General features: G+C 35.6%; 1 protein-coding gene across 4 annotated transcripts in view; it reads right to left on the reverse strand.

Annotated features, from left to right (window-relative positions):
• The window catches only part of CSMD3 (CUB and Sushi multiple domains 3), a 1369436-nt gene that overhangs the window by 363431 nt on the left and 985964 nt on the right, over positions 1-20041 (reverse strand). For all 4 annotated transcript variants that reach the window (XM_088844606.1, XM_088844605.1, XM_088844604.1 and 1 more), the window contains 2 exons: positions 5885-6076; positions 234-360 (listed from right to left, as the gene is read on the reverse strand). In XM_088844606.1, coding sequence (XP_088700732.1) covers positions 234-360; positions 5885-6076 — 319 coding nt within the window. The remainder of the gene's footprint in view (positions 1-233; positions 361-5884; positions 6077-20041) is intronic.

Raw genomic sequence — 20041 nt, forward strand, 5'->3', positions numbered from 1 at the left:
GTGTCCTCTTCTAACTGAAAAGTTTCTAAGGGGCTATATGAACCAAAGCTGTGGCCTATGAATTAATATGTCATGCTTATCAATACTTTCCCCCCCTATTTTATAATAGATAAAAACCATGTTTTTCTTTACCAATGGCAAAAAAAAAAAAAGAAAAATCTTAATGTTAATTGTATATAGGGTCTGATCAGGAAATTCAGATTCCTCATTTTGAAAAGATAAAATCCATTTACCTGACAATGTTTCCTGGATCCACCTCAATCATCCACATGCAACGCAGATTATTGTCATATGGAAAGGGATAACCAGGAGATAAAATTCTTCCTGATGATTCTCCTTTAAAACGACCTCCACATTCAGCTAGAAAAAAAATTAATTCAATTTTAAGTCACAGTTTAATCTTTCTAAACATCTGCAGATTTCTTCAGTATATATTTTTCACTTGAAGGAAAATAAGGATTGATTTCTTCTCTTATTGAAAGTGTACATGTGTATATGCTTTCTCAGATTAAGGTATTAATTAAAGGAAGAACACATTGTACAATAAAACAAGAATCTCAAGTTAGATCATATAAATGATAATATAATAAGCCAATTAGGGAATTTTAAAAGTACACACTCAAAAGCTCTGAGTTTAGGCTTCAAACTTTTTAAGATGTATGGCAAAATAATGTTAATGTAACAAGGGGAAACAGATGGCAAGTTGCTCACTTATAGCTGGTTGTAGGCTAACTAATTCATCATCTTACTACCTTACCTCTAAGCTTTACTGCAGGTCCCTCAGGCCTTCTAAATTTCATTGTCCTCTTATTCCCCTTTCAATCACTCTAAACTTTTTTGCTTTTAACCTCCCAAAAGTCAAAGTGGCATTTTTATTAGATTTTACTTCAGTTAAACCTGGTTCCGTTTTGATTTAAAGTGGTCTCTAATTTTTATAAAATTCACCAAATTAAAAATGTAAACATAATCATACAATATAATAAAATATATATATCTTTTGGGGAATTTCTCCTCATTTTAATAATATTTACTATATTGGGAAATCTGGAATGATTTTACGTTAATAAGCAAATAATCTAGAAAGAATCCTCTTGCTAGAGAAGAGAGAAATGAAGTAGTTTACTTAGTATATTACTCTACTTCTCTACGTCCTAAAAACCACAAGGTGTAATAATATATTTTTGAAAGTTCTCCAAATTACTATACTACCAAAAAATAAAACTAAATCCGAGGTCTTTTACTTTTTGCTTATATATTTGAATATATTACTACATTTATTTTTCTTGTTCTCTGCAGTGTTATTATCTTACTCAAATGCAATGCTGAACTAAGCATCTTGAATTTTTGTTTTGTTTTGATTATTAGAACAAAGGTCAGAGACAAAGTTTCAGCACTCAGAAAAGACTGAATAACAACTGAATATCATGGTTAAAATTTGTAGGCTCTATTCATATAGATAAAATTGCTTCAAAGATTTTAGATGTTATATTTTAGTATAATATTAGGGTTAATTTTATGTGTCAACTTGGCCAAGTTGTAGTACCCAGTTATTTTATCAAACACTAGTCTAGGTGTTGCTATTTATAGACCTGATTAACATCCACAATCATCTGACTTTACCCTTGATAATGTGGGTAGCCTTCATTCAATCAATTGGAAGGCCTTAACAATGAAAACTGAGTTTTCTGGAAAAGAAGATTTTCCCTCAAGACTGCATCATTAATTCTTGCCCTAGTTTCCAGCCTTTTGATCTTCCCTATGGATTTTGAATTTGTCAGTCCCCACAACTGCATGAGTTAATTCCTCAATATAAATAAATACATTTCTTGATAGATGATAGCTAAATAGATCACATATAGATCTACTAATTCTTTTTATTTGGCAAACCCTGACTGATATATACACCTATAGAGGACTAAGCAAGTTTATTTTGCATTGTAACATTAGTTTAATTTATAATAATAAATTTTTTATTTTTAAAATAAAATATATATATTTAATAAGTTACCATCACCTCCTGTGGTTTTTCTCGTTTTGTAACAATAATTTTGTTGGACAACCTAGAATGCTGTAACTGTGATAATTCATTTATCATCATTTTTAATGATTTATTCACTATTATTGACATATTTCTGATGAGAACAAACTTGATACTTCATTCTGACAGACTTGTCCTTTTTATACAATTCATGAGGTTCTCATCGCAATTATACTGGGGTGGTTTGCCATTCTCTCCTCCAATGGATCCCATTTGGTCAGAACTAGCTGCTATGACCCAAAGGTCTTGAGTAGCCCTACACAGCATGGCTCATAGCTTCATTGGCCTATGCAAGGCCCTTCACCATGACAAGACAGTGATCTATGAAGGGATTACTATGATGTTGTGGTCAGTTATTCAGACCCAGACATTCTAGAGTGCGAAGTCATGTGCGCATTAGGAAGCATTGCTGTTAATAAATGGGGTTCTAGTAGAGCTATTCAAAGCCCTAAAAGATGATATCCTTAAGGTGATGCATTCAATATGTCAGCAATTGTGGAAGACCAAACAGAGGCCACAGGACTGGAAAAGGTCAATCCTCATCCCAGTTCCCAAGAAGGGTAGTACTAAAGAATGTGTGCTACAGAATGTGCTACCCGTCGGACAATTGCACTCATCTAACTCCGGGAGTTGGTGATGGACAGGGAGGCCTGGCGTGCTGTGATTCATGGGATCGTGGAGAGTCGGACACGACTGAGCAACTGAACTGAACTGAACTGAACCATTCTAGTAAGGTCATGCTTAATATCTTGCTTGCTAGGCTTCAGCATCATGCAAACCAAGAACTTCCAGTTGTCCAAGCTGGGTTTAAAAAAAGAAGAGGAACCAGAGATCAAATTGCCAACATTCGCTGGATCATAAAGAAAGCAAGGGAATTCCAGAAAAACATCTATCTTTGTTTCATTGACTACACTAAAGTCTGACTGTGTGGATCATAAAAAACCGTGGATAGCTCTTAAAGAGGTGGGGATACCAGACCATCTTACTTGTTTCTAGAGAAACCTGTAAGCAGGCCAAGAAACAACAGTTAGAACCCTAAATGGAACAAATTGTTGGTTCAAGATTGAGAAAGGAGTACAACAGGGCTGTCTGCTGTCCCCCTGTTTGTTTAACCTATATGCTGAACACATCATGAGAAATGCCAAGCTGGATAAGTTACAATCTGGAGTCAAGATGAGCAGGAAAAACATCAACAACCTCAGATAAGATGATGATACCATTCTAATGGTAAGCTCCAAGAGATGGTGAAGGACAGGGAAGCCCGGCGTGCTGCAACCCATGTGGTGCTGGGAGAAGATTCCTGAAAGTCCTTTGGAGAGCAATGAGATCAAACCAGCCAATCTTAAGGGAAATCAACCCTGAATATTCATTGGAAGAACTCATGCTGAAGCTGAAGCTCCAGTATTTTGGTCATCTGATTCGAACAGCTGACTCATTGGAAAAGTCCCTGATGCTGGGAAAGATTGAGTGCAGTAGGCGAAGAGGGCATCAGAGGATGAGATGACTGGATGGCATCACCGATGCAATGAACACGAACTTGGGCAAAATTCGGGAGATGGCGTGGGACAGAGAAGCCTGGCATCCTGCAGTCCATGGGGTTGCAAAGAGTTGGACATAACTGGGTGACTAAAAAAAAACCAACAATCTGCCAGATTAATTTTAAGCAACTCCAAGAACTGGAGTTTTGGGAACTGTTTTTATATTGAATTTAAACATAACTCTTTCTTTCTCTATATTTCTTTGTTACAAATATTACTTGGCTATTTGATTTCAAATAAACCAGTGTGATATGCTGTAACACTGGAATTCATATTCTGTCAGAAGTCTTATATTTACAGATAAAATTGAAGGTGTGCAGGTTAAATACCTCTGGCTATGGTGCCTAAAAAATTTTGTTTGCTCAATGTATAAGCTACAGAAAAATCCATATAATTAAGAAAAAGATTCTTATTTTACCAAGGCAAAAATATAACCATAATATATATTTAAGGTTAATAGGAATGGATAATTATGATTTTAGGCCAAGTGGTAAAGCCGTTAATTATTGACAGTAAAGAACACCATCTTAAATAGAATTTCATCTTCTATTGTCATGAAATCATCAGCATGACACATTATGTGTCCAGCTGTTTTAAGCTTTTATTCCTGATCATCTATCATTAAAAAAAAAAAAAGGTTACCCTTCTCATGAAGGCTTGAGCAGTGGTATTACTAAATTTTGACTTGGTAGATTCATAAAGTGCATTGATTTGTCACAAAAATAATTAAACCTTCTTATCCTAGATCAAATGTTCTTCTATTTGCATGAAGTTTTCCAAAAAATGAAAATGTCTTCAGCTTGATTCAACATATAAGGAGAATACATATTTTTTTAATGTATTAGTTTGTGATTTTAATTTTATGGACAACATAGCAAGTCAGTATTTTTAAGTTTATAGTTTTGTGCAATTGAAATCCTTAATGATTTTCTGAATATATTTGATATTCACACCAAAGACTATAACTTCAAGGGGAATTAATCAGTGTACATTTTTCTCATAACCAATGCCAGCAGGTTGATTGGTGGTTATATTCCAGAATCCTAAGCTTTGTCAATTTAGATTGATTGTTATTTTCGGTTTATCCTCATAATCTATCCAAAATTCAGAAGCATCTGGAAGGAGAGCAGTATAATTGCATTTTGGTTGGATAAAAGAATGTTTGCTTTCTGCTCATCAATGTTTTAACAAACCAATAGAAGTCTCATGTCATCAAAAACACTACAATTAGTTGCAAGACCTCTAATAACTAGAATTTCATTTCTTTCCTATTTGAAGTCTATCAAGCTTTGTGAAAATTCCTGTGTTGATTATATCAATTAACAAACATTAAAATATAACTCAAAATGTTCAGGTCTCCAAATTAATAAAATTGTATACATTAAACATGTGGAATGTTTTCAGTATGAATTACACCTTAATAAATCTTTTTAAAAAATTAAGTCAATTTTATCCATATGAATCTGACACAGAATGGATTTGTGCTACCATAACTGCCATTAAATAAGAGTCATTAAAGAATCTTGTTTGTTCCCTATTGAGGGCTTTGTGTTTTGTTTAAATGTTTGGTTTTTTTTTTCCTTTTGTTGCCCTAGTCATTCATCCAGCCTGGCACCTATATTCAGACCCCCCAATAAAAGCAGAGTTCTTTATCAACACTTTTCTATACACCCTCTTTCTCACACATGCCAAATTATTTGTTAATTGATTTACCGGATGGTAGTAATAAAATTCTTCTCCAGCTATACAAAGGAGAGAAAATGATCATTCTATAATTTCATGTAGGCAATATATCTTATATGACTAACTCTCACATGCCTTTTCTTATTGAAATTCATTTAATTATGTCATGATACATAAAATAAGGAAAACATATACACTTTCTTAGTTTTTGGAAAGGTATGTATATAGTGATAGTCTTTGAAGTTATTGAGAACATTTGGTTTTTTTAATCTGCCTTTATACCAGCATAAGCATTAATTTTGTATATTAAGACAAACTGGTCAATGAGATTCAGTAAATGTGTATGATTAAGAGTTTCAACATATTTTGTAGAGAGTTAAATTTTATATCAAGATAGGATAAATATAATGACTTCATATGAACTATTTTTTGCCTGAAAAGAGAAGGTAATCATTGATTATGAAAAGAACCCTCTGACTTACCACAAATTTGAGTCATGTATTCATTAACTTTTTGATTAAGGTATGAGTTGGGTGTGGATAGATAAAATAACTTGAAAAGGTACAGTATATTTTCAAAACACTTCCATAGAAATATCGCATGAAAATCTAAAACAGTATCCTACCAATACAGGATGGCAGAGGATAGTCCCATGCCCTTCTTTCCCCTGTCATGCACTTGAGAAGGCTACTTCCATGGAGAGTGTAGCCTGGATTGCATCCGTAAATGATAGTGCTACCAGCAAAATGCCCTTGGTCGCTGATTTTGTATCCAAATTGTGGAATGCCAGGATCCTCACAATGTGAAAGTTCAAAACCTATGAGAAGAATATAAATTTATTAAAGGCAAAATTTAACAGGAGGATTTTAAACTGCACAAATCATCCCTTTTATTGTTTTTAATATGATTACATACCTTTTCTTGTTTTATTACTTAAAATATTTAATTTTGATTGCATACAGCCACCAGAGAGAGATTTTTTTCCTCAAAAAATTAAAATTTGTTGTATTATTCAAATTTAGCAATGATACCCCATGGTCTCTATGACTATATAATAATGTGTTATAGTACTAACATTCTTGCCTGCTTTAAGTGATTTGCAACTAATAGATTCTGACCAATGTAACTATTAGGATCAAATCATGAAAAGTTTAAAATTCATATAAAATATGTGAAACCACAACTGTTCAGGTAACAAATATGTCCAATGCAAACATAACTTTAGATTGCTTTACTTTTATAGTCTTGGAAGAAAGTGAAATAGACATATTTAAAATAACTAGCAATAGTTAATATAACCCAGTAATCAGTCTGAAGAACTCTGAATTTTTATATTCTGCCTTCAGAATACACAACTCTCAAAATTTCTCACAAGAAAAAAAATAGTTCCTAAATATAAATATTTTTGATTTCTGAAGAGTTGGGGCTTTCCACATGACTTTAGCTGGAAGCTTGTGATCTTGAGAAGATATGTTTATATGAGTAGTGAGAGAACTCCAGAGAGATTAAGGTACCTCTGGAGGGGATCTGTGTTTACATCTTAAGGAAGAATGAGACCCAGTACTTTACAGAAATCACTAGATTATAAAAACTGGAGACACAGAAGGTTAATCTGACTGTTGAAACCCTACATTTACATTACTAAGGTTAGAATAAAAACAGAATTATTTCCATCCCATCGCCAAAGAGCAAAAGTTTTTCTTCCTCCTTTCAGGAGAGAAGAGAGAGAGATAACTTTCTGAAGCACAGCAAGTCCATTTTTCTTTATTCCCTGTCCCCGGTCATGTGGTAAGTTTTTCCATCTAATTTTCATTGTGTTACTACAGGGGTAAGGACTAGGTCAAAGGGATGCTGACATACTTATTACTATTATATTTAATTAATCAATTCTATCACTTAAATAATAATTAATCTCTTTAGATCCAGTACACCTAGTGTTCCTATTCAGAATAATAAAGGTGAATATTAAAAATGAAACAGTCATAGCACAATTTGCTCCTAAGATCCTGAAAGACCTAGAAAAGGGTACTTTGGAAGGTAAATTAAATACAACACTAGTTGCAAAAATCTAAATCTTCTAGCTATAGAATTCTTCTGTACTTAGTGTTTTACAAATTCTATAAATGTAAGTTAAATGATGGGCTTCCCTTGTGACAAAATGGCAAAGAATTTGCCTGCCAATGAGGGAGAATAGGTTTGATCCCTGAGTCAGGAAGCTCTTTTGAAGAAAATGGCAACCCATTCTAGCATCCTTGCCTGGTAAATCCCATGGCCAGAGACGCCTGGCAAGGCCACAGTCCATGGGGTTGCAAAAGAGTCAGACTTGACTTTAGCCACTAACCAATAATAACAACAACAAGATAAATGATATAATGTGACAAAGATAATTAACTGCTTGTTGTTGTTCAGTCACTAAGTCATGTGCAACTTTCTGCGATCCCATGGTGTGCAGCGTGCCAGTCTTCCTTGTCCATCATTATTTCCCAACTAGATGTTAAATTATATCAGTTATAACTTCTGAGACTAGAGGACTATGATAAAATTCTAGATAGCTTCATGGATGAGGGAAATCTATGATTTCAAAACAAATAGTATCGGAGAAGAGAATAACTTTTGTGCATCTTAAATCATATGATAATCAAAAAAAGATCTGTATCTCTTTTGTGGGCATAGATCCTTGACCAAATTAAACTAAATTTGAACTAGAAAGCAAAAAAGCATGTAAGTCCAATGATGACACGTCATTAATTTGTAGTACTGACTTTCTAGAGTGTCAAAACAAACATACAATTACCAGAAATGTACAGCTAAAAGTACCAAATTTATACTTTAATTTCTGTATGCTGAGGGCTACCTTAGCTCTTGGAGAACATAAGGAGACTCCTCTTAGTCTCTTTGAAGAGTTCTTCATCTTTCCTTCCTCTGCCAACCAAGAGAACTATTTCAAATATCTTCATTAATTTACAGCTATTTCTTTATTTTCTTTTTTTCCTATAGATTGGACTTCTTTCACTTTTTTCTCTTTCCCACAAAGCCTTCACAGCACAAAATCTGGCACATAACAGATGTTCAATAATGTTCATGAATGAATGTGATTCTCAGGGCAGTTATCTCTAAGCGACAACTGAAAAATAAGCTAAAGTAATTTTGATGAAAAACTGAAATTTATGATAGAGTTAAAAAAAAACTGCAGGAAATTCCTGTATGGATTAATTTGTGACAACCTCATTTGGGCGGAAATATGTTAAGGCAAATGCAAACAGCTTCAAACGGAGTTATACGAGGTCGGAGGTTGCTAAGCAAGTCAGTCTTGCAATAACAGAAGTAGAAACAGTAGAAGTAGTAACAAAATTTTTAGGACATATTTTGTATGAATCTGCATAGTAAAGAGTGCATTTAAAATATCTCTGCTCAAAAGTAACAAGCTTGAATTCCTTCTACCAGGCATAATATTCAGTTTATTATTCAAGACTCAGCCACTTTTGAGTTTTACCACGTATCATTTATCAAAATAAAAATGGAAATCAAGCCCTCTTTTCAAGGTTTATTACCAAATTCATCCTCCTTTAATTTGAATGTTCTGTAAATGTGGTTGGAAATTGCTGGTGATGAGGTATAATGGAGATATTCTTTGCAAATTAAGATAATTTATAATACTTTGCATTGTAGATGAAAATGCACATGGACAAAATAGTATGTAAGCTACAAAGCACAACACAATTTAGTCCAATTTGGTGGAATCATTGTTACTTATTCATAAATATTCAGAAGTGCCTTATCTTTGTGGAAACATTCAGCTGCCAGTCTTTTCACTGAAAAGCTCAAATACATGAAACTGACAATTAAATAAAGATGTGTATGAAAAACCACATATACGATAAATATTTACCATTCCTTGTAAAATTTGATGCTGTGATGAAATTAAAACTTCTGGAGCAAAAATGAAGTGGAAATTCTCATTTATCTAAATGTTTTTGATTTGCTGAATAACCTACACTGAGTTCTAATTTCCTTCCTGCCACCATAAAGCAGAAATCTTCTTTAAAGATTTCTAACATTTTAAAATTACTATTTGATATCTACAAGAGAAGAGAAAAGATAAAATAGCTTCATCATCTGGTTCTATTGAGAGTTGCTTCAGATTAATAGTAATATTAGTTCAGATTACTTTTCAGATTAATATTTATACTAACTGATTCATATTCACATTAATATTGTTATTCATAAATAATGCTCAGTTCCGTTCAGTCAGTTCAGTTGCTCAGTCACGTCTGACTCTGCGACCCCATGGACCGCAGCACTCCAGGCTTCCTTGTCCATCACCAACTCCTGGAGCTTACTCAGACTCATGTCCATCGCATTGGTAATACCATCCAACCATCTCATCCTCTGTCATCCCCTTCTCCTACCACCTTCAATCTTTCCTAGCATCAGGGTCTTTTCAAATGAGTCAGCTCTTCGCATCAGGTGGCCAGAGTATTGGAGTTTCAGCTTCAGCATCAGTCCTTCCAATGAATATTCAGGACTGATTTCCTTTAGGATGGCCTGGTTGGATCTCCTTGCAGTCCAAGGGACTCTCAAGAGCCTTCTCCAACACCACAGTTCAAAAGCATAAATTCTTCAGGGCTCAGCTTTCTTTATAGTCCAACTCTCACATCCATACCCAACAACTGGAAAAACCATAGCTTTGACTAGAAGGACCTTTGTTGGTAAAGTAATATCTCTGCTTTATAACATGCTGTCTAGGTTGTTCATAGCTTTTTTTCCAAGGAGCAAGCATCTTTTAATTTCATAGCTGCAGTCACGATCTGCAGTGATTTTGGAACCCCCCAAAATAAAGTCTGTCACTGTTTCCACTGTTTCCCCAACTATTTGTCATGAAGTAATGGGACCAGATGTCATGATCTTAGTCTAATGCTAAATAACTTAAAACTCCATTTATGTTTGGTTCTAATTCCTTTCTAGTCTTTCTCTACTGAGAACTAGCAAATATTCTGAATTAGTATATTATTTTAACACAAAGTTTACATTTTTTTGTTGTTGTTTAGTCTCCAGGTCATGTCCAACTCTTTGTGACCCCATGGACTGTAGTCTGCCAGGCTCCTCAGTCCATGGAGTTTCCCAGGCAAGCATACTGGAGTGGGTTGTCATTGCCTTCCCCAGGGGAATCTTCCCAACCTGTGTCTCCTGCATTGGCAGGTGGATTCTTTACCACTGAGCCACCAGGAAAGTCCAATTTATATTTTAAAACATCTATATTTCACTGAACAATATACAGCATGGTTTGTAAGCATTTACACATTTTATAAATTATATAATTAAAATAACTATTCTGAGGCTTTATTTTTGTGTGTGCAGCATTGTGTTGTTACAGTTATACTTACATACACATATACTTACACATACAGTTTACTCATTTTAACTACCAGTGATATTCCATTGGATGTATACCCTAAAATTGATTTACTTATTCTCCAGCTGGTGGGTGTTTATATTGTTATATTGCTTACATTATTCATTGTTACAAAAATGCTACACTTCCATGTCTTCATTTGCACATATGCAAGTGTTTCTATGGGTTATGTACCATGCATGGATTCAAAGATCAATTTGAATCAGTTCTAATGAGGTGGATGAAACTGGAGCCTATTATACAGAGTAAAGTAAGCCAGAAAGAAAAATACCAATACAGTATACTAACACATATCTATGGAAATTAGAAAGATGATAACGATAACCCTATATAAGAGACAGAAAAAGAGACACAGATGTTTAGAACAGTCTTTTGGACTCTGTGGGTGAAGATGAGGGTGGGATGATTTGAGATAATAGCATTGAAATATGTATATTATCATATGTGAAATAGATCTCCAGTCCAGGTTCAATGCATGAGACAGGGTGCTCAGGGCAGGTGCACTGGGATAACCCAGAGGGATGGGATGGGGAGGGAGGTGGCCGGGAGGTTCAGAATGAGGAACACATGTACACCCATGGCTGATTCATGTCAATGTATGGCAAAACCACTACAATATTATAAAGTAATTAAATACTTTTTTTAAAAAAATCATTTTCTCAAGATTAAATCAAAATCTGTTAATTAGTCTTGACCTAATGAAAGAAAATAGTTCAGTCTCTGCCTCAGTATAATTCCTATTCAACTTATTTATGAATAAATGTATATTCACATAGGTTAATGTTCTATCTTGTTAGTAAAATAGTAATAATAATTGTGTAAATGCTAAGTCATGTTTGACTCTTTACTACCCCATGGAGCCTGCCTGGCTCCTCTGTCTCTGGAATTCTCCAGGCAAGAATACTGGAGTGGGTTGCCATGTCCATCTCCAGGGGATCTTCCCAACCCAGGGATCAAACCAACATCTCTTATGTCTCCTGCACTGGCAGGTGGATTCTATGCCGCTAGTGACACCTGGGAAGCCCATGAAAAAGTAAGTGATATTATCAAATATACTAGTTTGTGTCTTCATACTTTTTTATATCATTCTGGGACAGTGGGATCATGCATTTGTACACTGTTTTTACATTTGTATATCAGTCAGGGATATAGTGGGATTCAGCTTTGCCTGAATGTTAAGTTTTACCATCAGCCATTTAGTCTATGCATAATTGGCACAACCTAGAACTGAACTGAACTGAGATGTGTCTAAAAATGAATTTTACTAGATATCACCAAATATCTCCTATGTGACTATACCAATTTACCCCAAAGTTCATGAATTTCAAGTTCTTCCAATTATTATCAACATTTAGTGTCATACTGCTTTTTTATTTTTACCAGTTTTAGGAGTATGCAAATAGAAAAGTATTTTGCCTTTAATTTTCATTTCTTAATTTCTATCAAGCACTTTTTGTCTTTTGATTATTGTACTGGAATATCCTCTACTGTGAAATTTTTTTGCCCATATGTTCTTCTAGGCTATTTTTAAATTGATTTGTAGGATTTCTTTCTATGGAGTATATGTTTTTCTGTGCTGTGTTGTGCTTATTTGCTCAGTCACCTCCAAGTTTTTGTAACCCTATGGACTGTAGCTGTCAGGCTTCTCTATCCGTGCAGATTCTCCAGGCATGAATACTGGAATGGGTCACCATGCCCTCCTCCAGGGGATCTTCCCAACCCAGAGATATAACCCAGGTCTCCTGCACTGCAGGTAGATTCTTCACCGTATGAGCCACTGGGTTTTTCTACTATATTGTAAATATCTCCTTCTAATTATATATCATTTAAAAATCTTGCTAGCAAAGGTCCATCTAGTCAAAGCTATGGTTTTTCCAGTGGTCATGTATGGATGTGAGAGTTGGACTTATAAAGAAAGCTGAGCACTGAAGAATGGATGCTTTTGAACTGTGTGGTGTTGGAGAAGATTCTTGAGAGTCCCTCGGACAGCAAGGAGATCCAACAAGTCAATCCTAAAGGAATTCAGTCCTGAATATTCTTGGAAGGACTGATGCTGAAGCTGAAACTCCAATACTTTGGCCACCTGACAAGAAGAACTGACTCATTTGAAAAACCCTGATGCTGGGAATGATTGAAGGCGGGAGGAAAAGGGGACGACAGAGGATGAGATGGTTGAATGGCATCACTGACTCAATGGACGTGAGCTTGAGTAAGCTCCAGGAGTTCGTGATGAATAGGGAAGCCAGGTGTGCTGCAGTCCATGGGGTCGCAAAGAGTCGGACATGACTGAGCGACTGAACTGAACTGAAAAATCTTGTTTATGGTATATTTAGATGAAGAGAGATTTGTAAAAACATAATAATAATAAGGACTGGGACTTATTTACTGGTCTTCAGTAAAACAGAAGCCATTTGATATTTTGAGTTGCTAAAATTCAATACAAGAAATTAGAGGGAAAAATACAAAGAAATGCAGAGTGTGGAGGACAAGGATCACTGCTGACTTTCAGGAATCCAGCAGTTCAGGGAAGCTGCCACTACATACAACCACCTGCCAGCGCCACGCTCTTGCCTACATATTTTGGTGAAAAATAATGGCTTATTTATCCATCCTATCTTTCAGCTCTCACCAGATTGCCTTTAGTTGGTGGAATCTAATCAGAGATCTTAGCTGGCAAGGGCAGGAGATAATGTAGTTGCCAGATTTTTAGACTCTAAACTTAAGAGAAGTGCTTAGAAGGGCAAGAATGCTACTGAGTATTGACAGATTTTTGCTTGTCTAACTTCTTTGAGAAATCTTTCTTCACCTTAAAGACATAGTTGCTGTAGGTCACATTTTTTTTCTGAGCATTGTAAAGTTTTGACACTCACATATGTCTTCAATCTGCCAGAAGTTAACTTTAAAAAGGAGTATGTTAGTAGGTCATTAGATATTTAAGTTCAAAATTTACAAAACTTTTGGGATGTGAAGGTTATAAACTGGCTTGCTTGTTATTCTAAAGAAATTATATCCAGTATTGTATTATAAATGACAGGCAATCAAGAAATATTTCTTTAGCATTTTAGTTAGAATACCTTGTACTATAATATGCAGCCTTAGTCAATACTTCATTTTTCACCTTATTAATTTTCAATATTTAAAGAGTAACAGAAATGCCAAATGTGCCTGTTAAGTTTATAGGATATAGATTCACATAGAATAATTTTGTTGCTTCCTTGTCATTCATTTATTTTCTACTTGTATTTGCATTAAATAAATTATAGAGTTAGCATTAATAGGATATCTGATTATTTTTCATCATTAACATTGACAAAACTTTATTGGTAAATAAAGAGCTTAAATAGGGTAATTTATTTTATATTTATAAAGGTAATATACAAGAGATGCCATCACAAACTGAATATTGCTCATCTTTAATTTGAATACAGAATTTAAAATGGGCATGTTCCATGTGGATTACCAAATTATTTCAAGCAACAAAACTCAAGAACTAAAAACATACAAATATATCTGAACAGTATCCTTGGGATTATGGACATTTCTCAAATGGGATTTTTAGAAAATTAAATGTTCAGAGCTTTCTTGTTATCAGAGGTAATGTCTAATAGATAGGCATCATAAACATTTGCCAGATCAGCTTTTGAGAAGACAATGCTATAATCAGTCAAAAATGTATACTTTAGCTTTTCAATGGATGCTTGTTTAAAATACCTAATTCCTTTCTATTGAATGAAAGTGGGATAACTAGAAATGAATACAGCTAGTAGAATCTTCAATGAATATTTTGAAGAAACAGAGTTTAAAGATGTCATGAACAACAGGCCTAAATCATTCTTTGATAGTGAATTTGGCCAATAACAAAGTATTCAGATTCTTAAGTATAAAATGACAGAAATTTCTTTAAGAGAAATCTCATTAACATTTTAAAAAAATATTATATTTTTACATATAGTTCAACAACAAAAAATGTAAATTCATGGAATTTTACATATAAAATATCCAAAACTTACATGGAGATAATATAGTATAGTGATTAAGTTTGGGAATTCTATAGGCAGAGCTCCTCAACTAAATTTCCATATCTTCACTTATGAGGTATGTCACCTTGGGCAAGTAACAACTTTTCTGTGCTTTGTTTTTCCTCCTCTTCTCACTGGGGATAATAATACTTCTCTTATAGAGTTATATCTGTATTTACTCAGTAGTAAATAAATGTTAGCTATTATTTTTCACTGATATTTAATGTTTAAATAATATTAAATATCTCTGTGTGCCTTTTAAATAAAATCTCAGTCCCTTACTATAGTCCACCTCACCCCGTCTAGCTTCAAACTTTACCTCTCATTTTGTACAATTCTCCTTTTTTATCCACCTCCAGCCAAATAACTCAAGCTGAAGTCTTCTCTTAGGCCTTTGTATTTGCTGATCTATCTGCCTACAATCTGCTGCTCTCAGATCTCTTATTATAATTCAGATATCAAATCAGGTAAAACCTCCTGAGACACAGTCTTTGAATAAACTGGATATAGTAGACTCATCTTCCATACTATGTATCCTATCACCCTATTACAAATTATTTCTACATGCAGTTCTTTTATCTTTTGTTCACATTTTTGTTTTCTGTCTTGTCTCACTAAAACATTGGCTCCATGTGAGCAGTAACTTTGTCTTTAGTGTTCTCTTCATCCCCAGAGCATAAAAAGTTCCAATGGAGAAAGACAAAATTTAAACCTATGATTCAGTGATTAACTTCTATGTTGATAAGTTAATTCCAATAGAGGAATAAGAGAAGATAAGATGTATGGACAAAAAAGGAATGACATTTCTACAACTCAGCCTTCAGAGAGAAATGCAGTAAAAGACATCAGATTAAGGAATACATGTATATTATCATATGTGAAACAAACCGGCAGTCCAGGTTCAATTCATGATACAGGATGCTCAGGGCTGGTGTACTGGGATAAACCAGAGGGATGGGATGGGGAGGGAGGTGGAGGGGGTTCCAAGATAGGGAACACATGTACACCCGGGGCAGATTCATGTCAATGTATGGCAAAACCAATACAATAATGTAATTAGCCTCCAATTAAAATAAATAAATTAATAACAAAAAAAGGAATGCATTCTTGAATGTGTATTGAGGGCCTGAGAGGATCTGGCTAGAGTAACCTATTAAGTTCTGCTAACTTCTATTATTGAATTATCCAGAGCAGAGTGATGTATTACAGAGGATATTGTATTGAGATCCTACTTTCTGATCTGCTCTTCTAACTTTAGAAGAAGGCAATGGTAATTTTCTCTCACTGTACTCCCCTACACTGTCCAGGAAAACACAACTACAGATTTAATAAATTTGTATTGTATAAAGCATCTGAATATATGTCTCATCTAGAACTTTGGTTAGAATAAGTTTCACATTTCTCAAGGGCAAGCATAATTATTAGCCACTTTTGAAAAGAATGGAAGAGTGGTCTAACTCAAGGAGGGAGTTAATTCTGAGAGGCTGGAGGGCTAGAAGAGCAGTTGGATTCCTTAATATTAGTCAAGGTCTGACCAAGTTTGTCACAGATGTTTTATATCCAACCCATGCAGCCGTCCACGCTTCATTGCTCTAAATCAAACTAGGGTTGACTAAGAAACTAATTTTGGAGAAGGATATCTGTACAAAAACTAAATAAGATTGTTCTTGACAACTCTGAAGGATGAAGACTGAAGAGATTTAATTTGCTTCAGAAAAGTAAAGGAATGGGACATTTTCTTCCTTCAAATGTGGTGTAGCATTTTCATACCAGGTATGTCATAATATATTTATTGGTGAAGGAAAGACAGAGAAGCTCATGGTCTTCTTAGTAGAGTATAACTAAAACTGTTAATAATGGGTGAACCAAATGCTTTTCCTTTCTAGGCACTCAAGGGTCTCTGTATTTTCATGACACCACTAATCATAGAGGTATCTATTAATACAATATCTTTTTACTAATTTTTTTGGAATATCCGTTACAGCTGTGCATCATAGGAGATATTGTACACTGTCTTCTCAGTATATCTTTTCTTCTCCCTCATGAACAATATCTTGATTTTGCTTCCAGCAAAAACTGAAGCATATCAGGCAGCATATCATGATAGTCAAACAATAATCCAATAATTTAGCTGACAAATATTTCATTTTCCAGCTTCCCTTGCTGGGAAATTTATCCATATAGCCCAAGGAAGGGGGAGCCTGGTGGGCTTCCGTCTGTGGGGTCACACAGAGTCGGACACAACTGAAGTGACTTAGCAGCAGCAGCAGCAGCAGCCCTATTTTGGACATAGAGGGATAACAGAATGTCTGACACAAGATTTTGTATTCCTGATGAAAGGAACATATATGGTAAACAGTACCTCCTTCTTTTTGCCTTGAATACGGCCAGTGTTAAAGTAGCCATCTTGTGACCATGTCACAACAATCATGACAATAAGAAGTGAGCATACTAGGAATGCCATAACATAAAAGGAGCATGGCCCCTTGTAACCTAGGTTTAGCACCTGAATCAGGACCTGCTTACCTTTTTTCTCTTCACAGGTCTTATGTAATTAACATAAATCCTGGCTGTTTAAGTCATGGTTAAGTTTACTATTGTTGCTGGTGTTTATTTGCTAAGTTGTGTCCAACTCTTTGCGGCTCCATGGACTATAACCCACCAGGTTCCTCCATGGGATTTCCCAGGCAAGAACACTTCAGTGGGTTGCCATTTTCTTTTCTAGGGGATTTTCTCAACCCAGGGATCAAACCTCCACCTCTTGCTTGGCAGGCACACTCTTTACCACTGAGCTCTCAGGGAAGGCCCTAGGTTTACCTTAAAGCCAAAAGCAGAATCTCAACTGTTTCTACTAGTCCATTTGCTATTCTTAGTGATTATATAATGAATGGACCAATAAGACAGTTGAAATAAAACACATCTTAAAGGCTTGTTCTAAAATATTTCTTCATTTTAATCTCAGCCAAATGCAATTCTATCTGTGACTATCATTACATAGAGCAGGTGTCATTAGATAAGGATGATCATAAAAGGCCTGTTTATGCTAAACCTAGAATTGTGAGAAACTAGGCAAGTGGGCGGAGAAGGAAATGGCAACCCACTCCAGTGTTCTTGCCTGGAGAATCCCAGGGACGGGGGAGCCTGGTGGGCTGCCGTCAGTGGGGTCGCACAGAGTCGGACATGACTGAAGTGACTTAGCAGCAGCAGCAGCAGGCACGTGGGATTAATCTGATTTAAGTTATTTACTCTATTTGCCTTGAATGTGCTTATTTAGCATGTTCTTTCTAATCTCTGTGCCTTTCCTTATCCTGTTCTCTTTGCCTGGAATACAGTCCACCATTTCTTTCTGTGATCCACCAACACAATCTTTAATACTACCTCATTCATGAATCCTAACCTGATCAAGCCACTCCAGTACTCTTGCCTAGAAAATCCCATGGATGGAGGAGCCTGGTAGGCTGAAGTCTGAGGGGTTGCTAAGGGTCAGACACGACTAAGCGACTTCACTTTCACTTTTCACTTTCACACACTGAAAAAGGAAATGGCAACCCACTCCAGTGTTCTTGCCTGGAGAATCCCAGGGATGGGGGAGCCTGGTGGGCTTCCGTCTATGAGGTCACACAGAGTCGGACACGACTGAAGTAACTTAGCAGCAGCAGCAACCTGATCTGGCCTAGCCAAATTTCCTCTCTCCTGCCTCTAAATCCTCTGAATTTGAATACTAGAACTCCTCTGCATCTCATAGTGTTCTCTCAGATATTCCAGAAACAAAGGTGGAATAATTTTAAGGGGAACATACCACAGAATGGCAGAGGTGAGATTAGAAATAACTGGATACATACAGGGATCCAAACACAAAACATGTTCTTTTCCATTTTCCCCCATGTCTGCACACCTTAGCAAATTCTCTCATGTTCAGAAATTAATTACTGCATCTAAGAATTTAAGGAATATAAAATATGTGGCCTAGTAGACTCTTCTATATCACAAAAAAACATTTTATAAAATCAGTATTCAGAGAACATGTTAATTTACCAATATATAGGAAAAGTAGTAATTGATCTAAAACTGACTAAAGGCATTATGAAGTGAAATGGCCTCATGAAGAGTTAAGCATAATATACTTGCGAGAAAACCAAAACAAACAAAAAACATAACCACAATACCATGTGATAAGACCTATATAGCTGTGGATATAGACTACAGCAAAAGAAATGTTAAAAAGTAGACTAACTCCGGCTGAAGGAGTCAGGGTAAACCTAGTAGGGAAATGTTTGAAATGGTCTTGAAGTTGAATAGTTCAATTGATGCCACAGGTGGATGGAGCATACTGAAAGAAAAAAGAAGCTTGGGTACAGAATTCTAAGGCTGGAAACCAAAGTACACTTGGAGAATGAGAAGTAATTTCCTTCAAAGATAGGCAATGTATGGCTAACTATTAAGATCATTGCAGATATGTGCTGAGAGAAAGGATGCCATTATAAAACTCAGAAGTGACACTTAGGAACAAATACAGCTAATAGCTGATGTGCCACTATTTCCAGGGCCTTCCTCAACAAAGGAGCTCAGCACATAGCCATTGGATCAGAAAATCTTAGAAGCATTTACTGACCTGGTGATATTCAGAGAGACCCTTGAAGTAGACTATAAACATTTAATTCCAGATTTGAGACTGAAACATTTTAGTTTCAGTTCTGAGACTGAAAAATATTTATAGATGTATGGCTGTGCTTTTTTTAAAAAAATAATTGCTTTTATTTTGGACTGTGAAGAAGGCTGACCGCCGAAGAATCGATGCTTTTGAACTGTGGTGTTGGAGAAGACTCTTGAGAGTCCCTTATACTGCAAGGAGATCCAACCAGTCCATTCTAGAGGAGATCAATCCTGGATGTTCATTGGAGGGACTGATGCTAAAGCTGAAACTGCAATACTTTGGCCACCTCATGCGACGAGTTGACTCACTGGAAAAGACTCTGATGCTGGGAAAGGTTGGGGGCGGGAGGAGAAGGGGACGACCGAGAATGAGATGGCTGGATGGCATCACCGACTCTGTGGACATGAGTTTGAGTGAACTCCGGGAGTTGGTGATGGACAGGGAGGCCTGGCGTGCTGTGATTCATGGGGTCGCGGAGAGTCGGACACGACTGAGCGACTGAACTGAACTGAACTGAACTGAATTGCTTTTATACTCTTTTCCCAATTCTATAGCCTTCTATCTTCATAATGATGCACATCCTTTAATGAACAGCTAGAATCATTAAGAAAAAAAAAATGACTTTAAGTCTTTTCTTTTTAAGCATTTCTTTCTTTCTTTTTCTTTGACAAGCACAAGCGGTAGTTCACAGCAATG

Source organism: Moschus berezovskii, chromosome 16 (genome assembly GCF_049115385.1).
Source record: "Moschus berezovskii isolate FMDL1 chromosome 16, NW_MosBer_1.0, whole genome shotgun sequence".
NCBI classification, from domain to species: Eukaryota; Metazoa; Chordata; class Mammalia; order Artiodactyla; family Moschidae; genus Moschus; species Moschus berezovskii.